Here is an 18,926-nt window from a genome sequence, read left to right on the forward strand (position 1 = left end):
TGTATATTGAGAAGCTTCCTCTGACTAAGAAATCATCCGCATAGCGCGATTCTATAGTTAATGCTATATAACTTCCCCTTGGAAGTGGTATTTTCCATATACATATCTCACAATAGCTAAAATATGTCTCTTTGTAGTTTTCTATAAAACGCAAAATAGTCTTTGCTGACTATCTCTCATCCATTTGGCCCATGGTAAACAAAAAAAAAAAGACAAACATTTTTTTAAGTAATAGATCGAAGCTTATATTATAGATATTCTTGTTTTTATTATAGACAATATTTTATTTTTTCAATATAAACTAGTATTTCTAAAGAGTAAATTTAATAAAAATAGAACAAAGTGTGTAGTGTAATTCTTAGAACATATTTTGAATTTCGTTTCTTTTTTTTAGATTCTAGGGGGGTTTATGAGCGAATGTGATTCATAGTAATAGTATATACACAAAAATGAACGTATGAATGGTCGGTATCTCAACCAAAATCACCAATGACAATATTGGAAGATATTATAAATAAAAACATTTCATCTCTGCTGCCCAGAAGCGCAACAGTTTTCTAAGTCGTCTTGTCGGCTAAAATTTTGGCATTCGCCGTCTTCTTTTCTCTTTGCGCTCCCTCTTTTGCCGCTTTGTCTTTCGTATAATAGGTGGTGGGGCTTGTTGGCGTTTCTTTGCCTTGGGTTCTTCTTGTAACTCTTTCGGGGTTTCCTTTTGCGATGTATAGAAATGGGCAAATCGATTTTCATAGACTTTTTGACGATGCTCAGGTTCCAAGATGGGATTCAAAATATGTGATACTCTGTATATTCGCATTTTAAAACGTTCACGATCTCGGGCATACATTTCCCAATGACCTTTACGGGCAGCACGATAGGCATAGTTCCAAGTGTGCATAACATGGACCTCGGGTTTAGCATTGAAGCGTACCTACAATAGTAGTGTGAGAGTATAGCGAAAAAAAAGAAACAGAAAAGAACACGAATTAAGATATATCCATAATAAAAAAAACTAAATAAATTTTTAAGCTTAGCCATAAATTAATGGCACAGGTACTGGAGTACGTGAGAACAACTAGACAACAACAAATTGTTATGCCATATTTAAAAGGGATGTCCCTCCTCTCCCTCCACATTGCTTGCATCACCAAATTAACAACTGATAACATTCATGTGCTATTCTTGATAATGCCATTTTAAAGGTAAATATTTATAGAGAAGTGCGCACATGACTCTACAATTATTAGGTATTGGCGATTGAAATTCATTCAATATTGCAAGTAATATAGTCTCGTTATCAATCACAATGATCTGTGAAATTTGCGAATTTTTATTTGCCAATCTGGAAAAAGGGTATTTTCGAGAATGTCATGTAGTTCGAGGTATTTTTGTTTGACAAACTAAACACAAGGCCATTGGACTTTAATTTTATCAAATAATTTTCTGTAGTGTTTGTATATTTTTGGAAATGAAAGTAAATGTTTTGATAAGAAAATAAAGTTTTGGGAAATTTTGTTTCAAATTCATATTTGGTAGGCGTGTTCAATATACGAGATAAATGGTGCCTGTAGCTAATTTTACTAATTATAGCTATTATACAAATGATACCACGCATTCGTTGAATTTTTACCCCAATAACGATAGTTTTTTAACATTTATAAAATTTCATATTCAACAATTAATATTTTACAAAATTATAACAACTTTATACTGATTGATTGAGGGTGAAAAGTTTCAAAATGTTGGCAAAAAATACAACAACTATTAATACATTTATCTGATATAAATCAGTATTTTTGGTAGGTTAGGTTAAGTTAGGTGAGGTGGCAGCCCGATGTATCAGGCTCACTTAGTCTATTCAGTCCATTGTGATACCACATCGCTGAACTTCTCTCTTATCACTGAGTGCTGCCCGATTCCATGTTAAGCTCAATGACGAGGGACCTCCTTTTTATAGCCGAGTCCGAACGGCGTTCCACATTGCAGTGAAACCACTTAGAGAAGCTTTGAAACCCTCAGAAATATCACCAGCATTACTGAGGTGGGATAATCCACCGCTGAAAAACTTTTTGGTGTTCGGTCGAAGCAGGAATCGAACCCACGACCTTGTTTTTGGTAATTGGCGTCTAAATTTGAGTCAACATATTAGCCGGCAGCCGTGAATGGGAAAAAATGGTCGACGGCGAAGCCAACATCCTGTGGAGTCTGCTCCCTTCCTCGAACTAGATGTAGAAGCATAAATGTCTAATACCCGTGTAAAAATTGGAGGGTCCAATCCAATGCTATTTTATCTAATTGGATCTGTACATAATACATAATTAGATCTGCACCGATATTCTATATATATATATGTTGTTAGATCTGGTTAGATATAATCGCAGATCTTATATATATATATATAGTATAATTTATATAGTATAATATCTAATTATATCTTGCATGTCTAATAATATATGCTTGGGTAGGACCACTATATCTAATAAGATATGCTATATATAATCATATCTGACAATATATGAGGTTAAATAGGTCCAAAATTAATAAAAAATAAAGAACCCCTACGGGAAATGGATCAACCCCAGGACCGGCACAGAACTAGGTTAGGTTAGGTGGCAGCCCGATGTATCAGGCTCACTTAGACTATTCTGTCCATTGTGATACCACATTGGTGAACTTCTCTCTTATCACTGAGTGCTGCCCGATTCCATGTTAAGCTCAATGACAAGGGACCTCCTTTTTATAGCCGAGTCCGAACGGCGTTCCACATTGCAGTGAAACCACTTAGAGAAGCTTTGAAACCCTCAGAAATGTCACCAGCATTACTGAGGTGGGATAATCCACCGCTGAAAAACTTTTTGGTGTTCGGTCGAAGCAGGAATCGAACCCACGACCTTGTGTATGCAAGGCGGGCATGCTAACCATTGCACCACGGTGGCTCCCAGAACTAGTCCCTGGTGTGTATGGACCAGTCCCAGTTCTGGTCAAAACGTATGGAAAGTACCGGTCATTTTAACATGGATTTGTCATTGACGGGGTAAATTTACAATGTTGCACCTTTTTTCCCAATGTTGCACCTTTTTTCCCAATCGAAATCGCCATTAGACTCATTCCAAAGGACGCGTAATACACACAAAAAAAATCACAATCGCTGAATGACCGATCGCAGCCAAGTGGCAGTTGCCAAATTATGAGGATGGGACCCGCAAACAAGACGGGAATTTGAGAGGGCGTCAAAATGCGAGGCAAATTTTAAACTAAGCTTTATTTAGTACTCTAGCTACTACCGTGCCACCGTTGTGCCCGCCTTGCATACACAAGGTCGAGGGTCCGATTCCTGCTTCCGACCGAGCGTCAAAAAGTTTCTCAGCGGTGGATTATCCCACCTCTGTAATATTGGTGACATTTTTGAGGGTTTCAAAGCTTCTCTAAGTGGTTTCACTGCAATGTGGAACGCCGTTCGGACTCGGCTATAAAAAGGACGTCCCTTGTCATTGAGCTTAACATGGAAACGGGTAGCACTCAGTGATAAGAGAGAAGTTCACCAATGTGTTATCACAATGGACTGAATAGTCTAAGTGAGACTGATACATCGGACTGCCACCTAACCTAACCTAGTACTCTAGGTAGATACAAAAATTAATTTCTTTTCTATTTTTATATATTTAATGCATATACTTTTTTGTTTGTTTTATTAAATAAAACAATTGTTCTCATTTTATATACAAATTATGCGCTATGTCCCTATGTTTAAAGATCTCGAAAGATACAAAAAGAATCAATATACAATTATATCAAATTAGATCTGATTAGATGTGTCTCATTTTTAAGGTCTGATCAGATCCCAGTCCATAGTATTTAGATCTGACCAGATATAACCATTTTCGGATCTGCTCAGATCTTATCATATCTTGGCTCACATCTAAATATACCAAATCAGATACCCACATTTTTCACGCCAGAGTATAAATTGAGAGATCTAATTTGATACAATTAGATATGAGTAGATCCGAAAAATTCTAAGATCTAATCATATCTAATTATTATAGCGTTAGATATGATCAGATCTCTATATTGGCCTGGATCTAAATTCTTAGATATGATTGTATCTATCCCTATATATAGTTAGATCTGATATTGGATCTCGTCATATGTGATATTATATATAATTATATCTAATTCTGTCTCATCATATCTACACAAAAAAAAATCTGATTCAATCACGAAATTAATTGATCCAATTAATTTTTAATTGAAATGTCTTCAATCACGGAGATGATAGTATCAATTAAAAAATTAATTGATGGTCAATTAAAATGTTAATTGATCCAATTAAAAAATTAATTGATACTATTATTTTTGTTATTGATTTTTGTTTCAATTAAAAAATTTGTTGAATCAATTAAATTTTTTATTGAATATTTTTTAAAACTCAATTAAAATTTTAATTGGAAAAATTTTCGTGAATTTTTTTTTGTGTAGGGAAATCTGCTAAGATCTAAATTATAATAATAATTAGATCCTCCACATTTTTACACGGGCGGGTATTTTTAATCCTAGTTTTGTCTTCCTTTATTTGTTTCATACAAAAATCCCCCGGGCTTACAACAACAACTCATTGAGTTCTTGTTGCTAATGCACTCAGAAAATGTGGTCCCCTATATAAATTTAATGCGGTCACAAGAAATTTTTAAAAATAATATATTTTATATACCTATCAACAGTACAACGGGCATTCATCTACAAATGTATTGAAAGCCAGATCGGCAATTTAAATTTAAATCTCCGCATATTGAATATATTGAAACGAGTGCAAAATATTTACTAGTGACGTCACCTATCTGTATTATATACACACACACAGAAAATAAAAATAAAATGGCTTGGTAAAATAGAGAATTATCGAGTCAACAACTATTAAAAAGAAGAATAATGGGGGTTTACTTCTTAATACTCTTGTGTGAAAATTCGCTAACATGATAAAAAAAACGAAGCCAAAAGCACTAAGCACTAAGCGGAAGAAGTATGGCTTTTTCACAAATTTGAAATGTTCATACAATTTGCACAAGTCTTACGTATACTGGCAACAATACAAAGAGGAATAGAAAGATGTTGATTTCTTTATAGACGTGCTGGTTATATTTCATTTAATGAGTTTTATTGACATTTCAAACATCAAATCGTTGTCAGGTCAAAATTCTTTATTTTTTGTTGACCATCAATAGCATTAATGGCCAATGGGGTTTTGTTAATTCAAAAGCCAACCTAACAAAACTATATTCCGTGGTCTGAATAATAAAATTGTTTGTATGTAGGTTTAAGGTCATACCGCATTGCACGTTTGTTTTTATACCAACGATGAGAATATTTTTTGTCAATAGATGCCGCAAAATATTGAGCTATATTTGTATCTAAAAGCATCATTAGAAAAAATAACTCTCTCTTGTTGTTAACAAATATTGGCTCTACAAACAAAAGCCATATGGGAGAGCCGGCATACCACAAATATAGGAAAATATTTCATATTTTATACTTCTACAAAGAATTTTGCCACCCAAGTGCTTCTAATTATTGGAGAACGAGTTTTTGGACGATTAACCACACATCCAAATTTTTCTAAATATCAAATACCAAAGCATTTCATCTATTGTTTAACAAAGTTAAACACAAATCTTTAATTTACTTTCAAAAAGATTTAAAACTCTGATGAGTTCGTTGGATCGTTTATAATTTTAAAGAATGAAAAAAAAAGTTTAAAATCTATGAGAAAACAGTTTGAGGTTCGAAATAAGACCCATCATGTGGGAATTGAATTTTTAGGTCCATCAAGTATGAAGGGCCCAGGAAGTATTAAAATCGGGAAATTGAAACAAGTGGTATTTTAATCAAAAAAAAAAAAAAGTTTAAAAATCGATGAAAAAATAGCTTGAGGTTCGAAATAAGGCCCACCATGTGGGAATTGAATTTTGAGGCCTATCAAGTATGAAGAGCCCAGAAAGTATTAAAAAAAACACAAAAAATAGAAAAAGTTTAAAATCTATCAGAAAACAGCTTGCGGAAATAAAAATTTAAAAAAATTTTCTATAAAAATAAAATTTTAAACCATTTTTATAGAAATACATTTTTGAAAAAATTTTCTATAGAAATAACATTTTAACAAAATTTACTATAGAAATACAATTTTTAATTTTTTATAGAAATAACATTTTGACAAAATTCTCTATAGAAATAAAATTTTTAAAAAATTTTCTATAGAAAAAGAATTTTTAAATTTTTTATAGAAATAAATTTTGACAAAATATTCTATAGAAATAAAAATTTACAAAACTTTCAACAGAAATAAAATTTTAACAATTTTTTTATATAAATAAAATATTGACAAAATTTTCTATATAAATTTTGACAAAATTTTCTATAGAAATAAAATTTTGACAAAATTTTCTATATAAATAAATTTTTTATAAAATTTTCTATAGAAATACAATTTTGACAAAATTTTCTATAGAAATAAAATTTGACAAAATTTTCTAAAGAAATAAAAATTTAAAATTTTTTATAGAAATATTTTGACAAAATTTTTTATAGAAATAAAATTAAGAAACTTTTCTATTGATATAAAATTTTGACAAAATTTTAAATAGAAATAATTAAAAAAAAAATTGGAGCAACTCTAGTTTAGCTATACATCGAAAAAAAAATTTTTTGGGTCGATAGAGAATTAAATTTGACATCGAAATAAACAGTAACCGGTAGGCGGTCGTAACCGGTTAACCGGTTATTCGAGCCTAAAGTGTAAGCAAATAATCATTAATAAAACCGATTACTTTGAAATCTACATCACTATAAAGCTAAAGGTAAGACCTTTCAAATGAGGTATCCGGTTATCAGTTTAGTTTTTAAGGTGAGTACTATGTTCGGATTTTTCACCAAAACACTAAACTAAAAGTACAAAAATATGTATGAAGACGATTATATTTTGATCAAGTCTTACCAAATAATGGAAGGAAAGGATCCAAGGAATTGATTGCAAATAATTTTATATTTCTATATTAGTTAATTAAAAAAAGTAACCGTGAAAACAAGCTGGTTTTCAGCTTGAAAACTGAACATAGTACTCAGCTTTAGATGAAAAAATATGTGTTCTTGAACCGGTTTTTTGACAAAACCGGCTTTTAATCCAAAAACGCTCGATTTAAATGTGCAAAATAACTAATTGCATTGTGTAGCTAATACTTCTACCTATCCGTTAGAGTCATATTCAAGCCAATATCTCTGTTATAACCGGAGATATTTGCTGGTGAATTTAATTGTAGCCGTGAAATTGGAATTTTGCAAAAAAATATTTTCAATTTTATTTCAAAGTTGTTTTCGGGGTAGAATGAAAAAAGATCCGGTTTAAAACCGGTTATGGGGAAGAACACGAAATATGAAAAGTGCCGTTATAACATCGGCTGTGACGTTAAATGCAACCATGCGCTTCAAAAATTAATTGTTTGTGAAGATCCATTAATATAAACTATTAAAAATTTTTAAAAAGTGTCATTTGTTTTATTTTTGTTATCAAATGTGAATTAATGTGAACGTCTTATTTTGAAACTTAACATTTGTAATTGTAACAGTGAAAAAGCGCCTCAGGCGAAAATTTTTTCCAAAAAATCACGTGGGCAAAAGTTTTTTTTCCAAAAAAAAAGCGCGATTTTTTTAAATTTTTTATTTTTCTTTATTTTTCAAACCGGATATGGGTATATAGTAGTTAATATCACCGGTTATATATCGGTTATTTAGTACCTTTACATCGAGTATTTTTTGAGATATTAGCTTATTTGCAAAAACCGGTTCCGAAAAAAAAACAAGTTTTTACCTGTACAGCTGGAACGGATGTAGCTGATATAACGGTTCTTACATCATTTTAAAGGTTCAAAACATTTCTAGTGATGTACATTTCAAAGTAGTCGGTTCTCTAGAACCGGTTTTATTAACGATTTTTCACTTACACTTTAGAACCGAATAACCGGTTATCCGGTTACGACCGCCAGAAAAAAAGTTATCGTTGTAATCTACTCATAGAGTACTACCATCTATGAAGTTTTGAAAAAAAATCTGAGAGGTATAGCTAAACTAGAGTTTAGCCAAAAATTTATATAGAAATAAAATTTTGACAAAATTTCCTATAGAAATAAAATTTTGACAAAATTTCCTGTAGAAATAAAATTTTGACAAAATTTTTTATACAAAATAAAAAAATAAAAAATAACATTTTGAAAAAACTTTTATAGAAATAAAATTTTGACAAAATTTTCTATAGAAATAAAATCTTGACAAAATTAGAATAAAATTTTTACAAAATTTTTTATAGAAATAAAATTTTGACAAAATTTTTTATAGAAATACAATTTTGACAAAATTTTCTATAGAAATAAAATTTTGACAAAATTTTTTATACAAAATAAACAAATAAAAAATAGTAAAATTTTTCTATAGAAATAGAATTTTGACAAAATTTTCTATAGAAATAAAATTTTAACAAAATTTTCTATAGAAATAAAATCTTGACGAAATTTTCTATAGAATTAAAATTTTGACATTTTCTATAGAAATGAAATCTTGACAAAATTTTCTATAGAAATAAAATTTGTACAAAATTTTCTATAGAAATAAAAATTTTGCAAAATAAGATTTTTTTGGTTGATAGTTTTTTGGTAAAATTGTCTCCAATTTTGGTAAATTATTTTTTGGCTCGAGTGGCAACCGTGCTCCGAACGTCCACAAAAAGTTGTCATAATCATGTACATCGTATCATTAACGAATATTTGGATAGGTTATGTGTCTACATGTCATTGTATATTTCCAAACCCCTCTCAGTACTCTCAACCGGTTTCATGTTAGTCAAATTTCAAAAGCAATAATTATTCCAAACAATGACATTCCATTGTCTTACAAAATCTATCTTACAAAAGAAAAATTAACAAAATTAATCGTTACATTTACCTTTTTCTTTTTATCACAATATTCTTTTGGTGCTTTTGCTATTGGGCAGGATTTTATGAAATCAACAACGTCTTCGCCTTTAAACAGACACATATCATCGTCCTCATCTTCTTCTTCTTCTTCAGACTCATCATCATCAGTCTCGTATTCATCTTCCTCCTCGTCATCGTCTATATCATCCTCCTCTTCGGTATGTTGAACTTCATTGTCATCATCGTCATCATCATAAGCGAATTCAATGAGACTATCATCGTCGTGGTCATTTCCATGACTATTTGTCATATTATCAAATAGACCCATGGATATGAGATTGTCACATAATTCGGATATATGGTGATTTATAGAACCATTCATGGTGGTACACATCATATATACATGAGCATCTTGGGCTGACATTAAAGGACCCATTGCTGCCGCTGCCATTGGTAGGGAAGCCATAGGAAAATAACCTTCGTTGACAAATGGATTAGAATCGATTGTGGTGTTATCTGTGGTCCATGTGCCCCCCGAATTGCCAGCTGCTTTATCTTTGGTAGCAAACTCAACTTTGCTCTCTGGAACCGGGGGAGCCTTTGACACAGTTGATTTTGCCACTGTCGGCATCGTAGATCCGCCAATGTCCACAACAATACTGCAAAAGGAGGGTTTCGAATATATGATGCTATTTACGACCACCGCCTCCATTGGCTTGGCTGTGGCCGCCGCCGCTTTGCATAAATCAGCTGCCAGCGATGACATTGTCATAGCAGTCTTATTACTATTGGATTTGTTTGGCTGAAATGATGCTGTCGCCGCCGCTGCTGACGCCACAGCACTGTGGTGTTGATGATGAGCTTTCAATGCTGTTGTTGACATTTTGTTTTGGCCAAAGCAGGTAGTAAACTGTTCTTTAGATATTTGATGGTCGTTACTGGTCCTAATCATATGATTCCGCAACCAGTGTTGAGATGCCAATTAAGTAGGTTATGGGCTCTTTGTCGGGCGTTGTTTATGCGATTAGCTTGTTTCTTTTTGAACAAAGAGCCTTGTCGCAAACGTAGCACACCAGATACCGATACGGATGTGTCGTTCAATGATCTCTTCTTTATGTGGGAGCGAATGACAGCTCTCAAATAATCTTTATCTGCTGCAACAACGTCGCTATTAACTTTTTTCAATGGAAATTTTAAAATATCCAAATATTCTGGCCAGGATACATAACGATTACCGCCTTCGACAGAGGAAGAAATAGAAATGGTGTTGATGTTTGTGTTGTTGTTGCAGTTGTTATTTTCAGTAAAATTATTAAAAGAAGTCCCACATGTATAGCGGGTGTGGACTTGACGGCAGAAATGCCCCATGATTTTCATTCCGAAATCGTTAGATTGAACATCGTATTTATTGGAAACAAATAACATTGGGGTTCACACAAAGTCCAAGAGATATATAAGAATGCCCGTATGACAACCTCAAACGGAAATATATTTTTTTTCTGTTCTGTTTTTGATGATGAAAGCAAACTCACAGAACTTGCAATTGTTTCACTTTATGGTTTTACTGGCGTTGTTCTCGTTGTTATTGTTTTTGTTGGATTAGTGTCTTTGTTATCAACGGTATACTGTATGAAAGAAAAAAAAACAGAGAAACACACACAGTCGCAAGTATAGTTCGTTGTGGTTGTTATTTATTCTTCAATTATTTATAATTTTTCACTGGGTGGTTTTGGGTTTTCCCCCTTCGTATGGTACCCTCTTCTTAAACACAATTAACAATTGCTGTAAATGTATATGTATAATACGAATCGATGTATGCGTGAAAGGTGATTTTCAGGTTTCTGATTGTCTAATATCGCCAACGACGACGTGCAAAATTGTTCAAGGACACGAATTGTACAATCTGTCTGTTTTTATTCAAAGTTTGTTCATTTAATTCATTTTTTTTTCAGTATTCCTTATTGCTCTTTATGTACGTTAAGAGTCTCTTATATTCAGATTTGATGATTAATACTTCGATTAATAATAAATTCCACGAAAATCTCGATTTGATGTCACTTCACTTTGCTCTTGATAACGATTGAATGTTGCTTCGTGTGAGTACTTCTTTCCATATGTAAACATCCCTGTGCAATAAACTGGTAATCGATAATAACAGGGCGACACAAATGAATATAAATATGCGAATGGTTCAAGATGTATATTTTTATACCCGTCACCACTATTGTGGTACAGGGTATAATAAGTTTGTGCATTTGTATGTAACGCCAAGAAGGAGTAATCATAGACCAACCTCTTAGTATACGGATCGGCTTAGAATTAAATTCTGAGTCGATTTAGCGATGTCCGTCTGTCTGTTGATGTATTTTTGTGTACAAAGTACAGATCGCAGTTTTGGTCCGATTGTCCTAAAATTTGGTATAGGGTCCTGTTTCGGCTCAAAGACGATCCCTATTGATTTTGGAAAAAATCGGTTCAGATTTAGATATAGCTGCCATATATATTTTTCACCGATCTGGTCATAATTGGCGTGTATATCAACCGATCTTCCTCAAATTCCGTACATCCGAATATTTTATGAATCTCGAAATACTTGCAAAATATCAGCCAAATCGGTTCAGATTTAGATATAGCTCCCATATATAGCTTTCGCCCGATTTACACTCATATGACCACAGAGGCCAATTTTTTGCTCCGATTTAGTTGAAAGTTTGCATAGGGAGTAGAATTAGCATTGTAACTATGCATGCCAAATTTGGTTGAAATCGGTTCAGATTTGGATATATCTCCCATATATAGCTTTCGCCCGATTTACACTCATATGACCACAGAGGCCAATTTTTAACTCCGATTTAGTTGAAATTTTGCACAGGGAGTAGAATTAGCATTGTAGCTATGCGTGCCAAATTTGGGTGACATCGGTTCAGATTTAGATATAGCTCCCATATATATGTTTTTCTGATTTCGACAAAAATGGTCAAAATACCAACATTTTCCTTGTTAAATCGCCACTGCTTAGTCGAAAAGTTGTAAAAATGACTCTAATTTTCCTAAACTTCTAATATATATCGAGCGATAAATCATAAATAAACTTTTGCGAAGTTTATTTATGATTTATTGAATTTTGATTTTGTAAAAGTCTATCAAATTCTGTCCAAATCGAGTGATATTTAAATGTATGTATTTGGGACAAACCTTTATATATAGCACCCAACACATTTGACGGATGTGATATGGTATCGAAAATTTAGATCTACAAAGTGGTGCAGGGTATAATATAGTCGGCCCCGCCCGACTTTAGACTTTCCTTACTTCTTTATAAATAAATAAATTTTCTATAAATAAATAACAAAAAATCACCACTTCGCCTTTTCCAAAAAGTGGAAAAGATGACTGTTCGACTTTTTAAAAAAATTGGAAAGACCAACATGGTCGACTTTTTCAAAATTTAAAAACGTCAACTTTTCAAATTTTCGACATTTTCAAAAACTTTCAGCTGCGGTAGTACGCAGTTTATCCATTGATATCAGTAGTGAATTCGCATTATCACTCAAAAATATCTATTTTTCACGATTACAATTTGTTAGTAATTAATTTTAAAGAAAATACAATATTAAAGTTATAATAAAATCTATCAAAAAGTTATAATTCTATTCTGTTTTTACAGATTTATTTTCGAAACTCGGATTTTAGTTCAACGGTTCAGACAACTCATCCAGAAGGATAGAATTGTACAAGAAATTATTGTACAATTATTATTGTAGATAAGTATTTTTTCTTTAAAATAATATAGTAAAGAAAGTAACCTGGAACATTTTCGATTTTCACCTGTTCAACATAAGAATGAACTTTATACCAATATATCCATGCCAATCTCGAAACAAACTTCGAAATTCCGGCAAGAATTTTTCGCAAAGGTTCACTGGTGAATACCTATTTTTATTAAAATTTATATAATTTATATCACCCTGTAATTTCACGATAATCGATTTATAGAATGTCACTTGTACGCGAGATAATGGCGCTTCAAAAACAGATTGTTATTATTGGAAACTGGGCGTATTGAAGAACATGTGTTTTAAGAGATTTTGGGCGGGAAGTAAATTAGCGTGCATTTCTTATTTTATAAATCATGGGCCATTTACACTATGCTCATATTCTTAGTATAAAAAGTTTTACCAACAATTTGCAGTTTGTAGATAGGGATACCAGATTTTGAAGAAGCAAAAAGAGCACATTCAGCTTATAAAAAGAGCACATACGACAAAAAAGAGAGCACACTTTTTCAAATAAAATAAAAACATTTAATTCCAATTTATTGAAATATAATTCATTCAAACATAATAAAAAGGTTCATAACATAACATAAAATAACCCACTTTCAACTCAAGCTAATTTTCTTACAATACTTTGTAAGCCATGTTATTGAAAGAAGTTTGTTTACATTTAGAACAGAGTACAAAGTGAATAAGCAACATCGGCGTGCTATTCTTCGACTCTGATATATAAAGTAAAACACTATTTAATTAGAAAAAACGGCGTAGGAAAATCTCGTAGTGTGACATTTACGTATGTTTAGTTTACTTTTACCATTTATTGAATCGCGATGGAGTAAGAGTACTTAACTAAAAATAGAGCACTTTTGCGTGCTCTTTTAGCCTATCTTGTTTTAAGAGCACGTTTTGTAAAAAAGAGCACATGTGCTCTTTAAAAGAGCATGTCAGGCATCCCTATTTGTAGATCTAGAATGTTATGTTTGACGGCAAACCGTTCTTCTTTCGGTATATAGATACGTTTGACTATGACTACATATTTGTAATGTGCTTTATGTTTATGAGCACGAACCCAATCAAATTATTAACTAATATAATAAAAATAAATAATCATTGATCTGTAGCGCTCAATATAGAAAAATAGATGGTATATGTTTTACCCCTTGCAAGTTTTTATTGAGCAAATCTTTTAGTAAAAATTTGTATCTCTGCGTGGGAAATTTCAACTCTTCAATCACCGGACGCATAGTACGCATTGAACGCATGGTATGTAATTCTACCTTTATGGAAGCAAATGTAAACAATCGATAACATCGTTCTAAAAAAATCGGTTGCAAAAGTGGTTAGGCATTTTAATGGTAATGCCGGTATAAATAAAATAAAAAGGAATTGCCATATTGTAAAGAAATTGCCGTGAGCGTTGTTATCGATTGTTTGCATTTTGCTCCTATACTGTTTCCATTTTGCTCCCATACGTCCTCTGCCAGCATTTCAAAGTTCCATGTCAACCTCATCGCTACCACAGACTCGTAAATGTCACTACAACAATCGTCAACTGTGATGGGGAAGCCTATCAAAAAGTATAAAATTTACATGAAAGTACAAAATGTACAAGAAAGTATTGATGTCGTATACGATGGTGTCGACGTGGTGGGGATTCTCAGTAGTGTCGTCAAATGCAAAAAATGTTGGCAGGGGTCTTATGCGTCTTACGGACTAAGTTTTTCCGGGCGGAATGTCTGTGTTTGTAAAGAATCTTACAGTGTGTCCAATCGATACGACAATTCGTTAATGACTAAATAATCGGTAAATGTGTTATCAATCCCATAAACATGCAGCAGTATCGATTATGCCTTCGGACTTAACTTATAATGTGGCCAATATATGGAATATGTTCGACACGACCACTGCCGTCCGGATAAACTATAGTCTGCAAGGCGCATAATGCGTCTTACAGACTATAAGTTTTTCCGTATGGAATGTCTGTGTTTGTAAAGAATCTTAAAGTGTGTCCAATCGATACGAATTGTCCAAGTAATCTTGGTGGTAACTTATTTTAGAAATAGGTAAATACTTATTATTAAACGGAAAAGTTGCACGAGAAAATAATGAAAAAGTATTTTCCTCGAACATCGCTTTTTCGCTCGTGGAAATATCATTGTAATAAAACTGTACTTTTGACATGCTGAATGAACCAAATTTAGCACAATTGTTCCAACTATTACATCCCTGATTTGGGGCGTTTTCGATTCGCAAAAAAATATGTTGCCTTGGTGTTACACTACTTTTTCCCTCATTGTATTTTCTTCCAAATGATAGTGTATTGTGAGGGATAGACGACCCAATACCTATGTCAGTGTCTTTCAAATTTTGCAATCAATTTCGAGGATGTTGCAACTTTTCTCCCAATCAAAATCGCCATTAGATTAATAGGAAAATGTCACCGGAAATTGTCGCTGCCATCAATAATTCGGTATACAAATTTCTGTCTGAAAAAAAATAGAGACATCTACTTTTTTTGGAATGCATCTTTGATATCTTTAAACCAAGACAAATTTTTATGCTCATAAATATATAATAACGAATTAGAAGGGATTATGAAGGCGGAAGTTTCAGATGCTCCCATATAGAATGATTCTACACGTTTGTACTGGGATTTAGCTACAAGTTTATTTTACTTACAAAAGAACAATGTTCCTATTACGTACAGAATTAAGAAAAATCACATTGTTTATCAGTTAATATTTGCGCACATTCTTATTTTCTTTTTTTTTTGTATTCTTTCGAGTTGACAAAAGGTTATCATCCTCTGATACTTCTAGGGAAAAAAGTGTATTTCGAAACGATGTTCATCAAAAGTAAAATGAAAAAAAAAAAAAATAATAAATAATTAAAGTGAAATTAAGCTCAAAGTATGTATATTGGTATTCTACATTCTTATATAAATATGTATAGAGTTAATGTTAAGTACTATTGTTAAGCGATTATTATGGAAAATTATATTCTACTGATTCCTTCGCTATGTACACGATAACTTCTTCTCTTTCGTCTGCTATTTGCTATTTTTCTTTTCTTCATATAATTACTACCAATCGACTAATCAAGATTTGTTCTATAATGTTATATTTTGGCTTTGTATTTATGAAATTTTTTGAAAATTAATAATAGTCAATTTCTTTTATCCGAAACGAATGCCAAAAACAGCTGATTGTTTTATAAATACAGCTGATTTCCTGATAACTTTAGACCTGTTTTCTTTTCGTACTCGATGCAACATTTGTATGAGCTATCCAGAATATCGTTGCACTGGCGTTCTATCCAGAACATCACCTCATCAGTGCAAACAGAGAGAATAAAAACACAAGAGAACGAAACTGTGAAGCGAAACTGCGTCAGTACGTGGCAGTCATGAGGAAAATTTCTCTAATATCATGCAGTTTTTGTCGGCACTTCTTTCAAATATCATACAGTTTGCGTCGGCGTCACCCAGTTCAGTTCTCTGCCGAGTTTACGAAACGTAAAGAAAATAGGATTTAGAACCTACTTTGTAGTAACAAATGTTCTTTTTAATAAATGTTTTCATTGTATTAAATTTTTTGGCAGACAATTTGAAATTATAACTGCCGATGCCTTTATAAACAATTTATCAAAACAGCGCTTGGACCGCAACGTCGGTATTACCAAAGCTGCAGGTATTGTGCGACATCTATACGGTTGACATTTGTTGTTTTTGGGTGACGCCGACGCAAACTGTATGATATTTGAGAGAAGCGCCGAAAAAAACTGTATGACATTAGATAAATTTCCTCATGACTGCCACCTACTGTCGCAGTTTCGCTTGACAGTTTGGATCTCTTGTTTTCTTAATACTCTCTGGTGCCATAGACCTTATAATACATAGATGATCCACTATTCTCTTTAAAAAAATGTGTCAGTTCCAAAAATTAATTTTCTGACATTTCGTTTTGATTTTTTCGTAAAGAGTCAGTCCCAAGCATTAATTTTCGCGCATTTGCTTTTGTGTTGTTCGTAAAGAGCAATGCTGCTCAAAATTAAATTTCGTATTTTCGCGGTTTTGGTCATAATTTTTTGTTCAAATATGAAGTTTTAATATATAAATTTATTTATAAATCCTCTGTTGCATCATAAACGTTCTAATATTGTGGTCTATGCATAGACCTTATAATACATAGATGAGCCATGGGTGTCAAACTATGTTTGACAGTTCCGAAGATTAAGAATAAACGAGAAAAATAAGAGCACGCTTACAACCTCTTTCGTTTTCCTTTTTGTAGTTTGCCAATTTTACACAAAATTAGAACGTTTATGATGCAATAGAGGATTTATAAATAAATTAATATATTAAAACTTCATATTTGAACAAAAAATTGTGACCAAAACCGCGAAAATACGAAATTTAATTTTGAGCAGCATTGCTCTTTACGAACAACACAAAAGCAAATGCGCGAAAATTAATGTTTGGGACTGACTCTTTACGAAAAAATCAAAACGAAATGTCAGAAAATTAATTTTTGGGAATGGAACATTTTTTTTAAAGAGAATAGTGGATCATCTATGTATTATAAGGTCTATGGGTCTATGTCTGGTGCAAACAGAGAGAATAAAAACACAAGAGGACGAAAATTTCTCTTCTACAAAAACAACAAACGTCAACCGTATAGATGTCGCACAATGCCTGCAGCGTTGTATTACCGACGTTGCGGTCGAAGTGCTGTTTTGATAAATTGTTTATAAAGGCATCGGCAGTTATAATTTCAAATTGTCTGCCAAAAAATTTAATAGAATGAAAAGATTTATATAAAAGAACAATTGTTATTACAAAGTAGGTTCTAAATCTAAACTGAACTGGGTGACGCCGACGCAAACTGTATGATATTTGAGAGAAGCGCCGACAAAAACTGCATGATATTAGAGAAATTTTCCTCATGACTGCCACCTACTGACGCAGTTTCGCTTCACAGTTTCGCCCTCTTGATTTTTATTCTCTGTGCAAATTGCGTCAGTGTTGCCAGATTGTATTTTGATAAAATTACGTTTCCTTGTTGCACTCTTTCGGACATGTCCTGGATAAATGAATACCCTGTTTACTTTTAGTCCGTCACGGCTTGGGTACACGATTGCCACAGTTGGTCGAATTCTACCAAAACTGGTAGATTTTTTACTGTTTGCTAGATTGGTAGAATATTTAATGGTTTTGGTAGATTTTTCAAAATAGGTAATTCATAAAAAAGTTTGATAAAATATACTATAGAAATGAAATTTTGAAAAAAATTTTGTATAGAAATAAAATGTTGACAAAAGTTTCTATAGAAATAAAATTTTGTCGAAATTTTTTTATAGAAATAAAATTTTGACGAAATTTTTTTATAGAAATAAAATTGTGACAAAATTTTCTATAGAAATGAAATTTTAAAATTTTAGAAATAAAAAAAAAATTTCTATAGAAATAAAATTGTCTACAGAAATAAAATTTTGATAAAATAGTCTATAGAAATAAAATTTGGTCACTTGTCTATAGAAATAAAATTTTGACAAAAGTTTCTATAGAAATAAAAGTTTGTGTAGATTTTCTATAGAAATAAAATGTGGAGAAAATTTGGACAAAATTTTTGTAGAAATAAAATGTTGACAAAATTTTCTATAGAAATAAAATTTTGTCAAAGTTTTGTATTGAAATAACATTTTGACAAAACTTTTTTTATAGAAATAAAATTTTGACAAAATTTTCTATGGAAATAAAATTTTGACAAAATTTCCTTAAGAAATAAAATTTTGACGAAATTTTCTATCGAAATAAAATTGTGACAAAATTTTCTACAGAAATGAAATTTTAAAATTTTAGAAATAAAAAAAAAATTTTTTAGAAATAAAATTGTCTATAGAAATAAAATTTGGACACTTGTCTATAGAAATAAAATTTGGACACTTGTCTATAGAAATAAAATGTGGACACTTGTCTATAGAAATAAAATTTTGACAAAAGTTTCTATAGAAATAAAAGTTTGTGTAGATTTTCTATAGAAATAAAATGTGGACAAAATTCTTGTAGAAATAAAATTTTGACAAATTTTTCTATAGAAATAAAATTTTGTCAAAATTTTGTATAGAAATAACATTTTGACAAAAAAATGTTTATAGAAATAAAATTTTGACAAAATTTTCTATAGAAATAAAATTT

The 18,926-nt window shown here is 31.8% G+C and overlaps 1 protein-coding gene across 1 annotated transcript; it reads right to left on the reverse strand.

The window, feature by feature from the left end:
- Window positions 1-243: 243 nt before the first annotated feature.
- PPP1R15 (Protein phosphatase 1 regulatory subunit 15) lies at window positions 244-11,049 on the reverse strand. The gene is made up of 2 exons (XM_075312161.1): window positions 8,983-11,049; window positions 244-928 (listed from the first exon to the last, which is right to left on the reverse strand). Exons 1-2 carry the CDS (start codon window positions 9,904-9,906, stop codon window positions 575-577), a joined length of 1,278 nt encoding a protein of 425 aa, XP_075168276.1. The 5' UTR covers window positions 9,907-11,049; the 3' UTR covers window positions 244-574.
- Window positions 11,050-18,926: the final 7,877 nt, after the last annotated feature.

This window comes from Haematobia irritans, chromosome 5 (assembly GCF_050003625.1).
Source record: "Haematobia irritans isolate KBUSLIRL chromosome 5, ASM5000362v1, whole genome shotgun sequence".
NCBI classification, from domain to species: Eukaryota; Metazoa; Arthropoda; class Insecta; order Diptera; family Muscidae; genus Haematobia; species Haematobia irritans.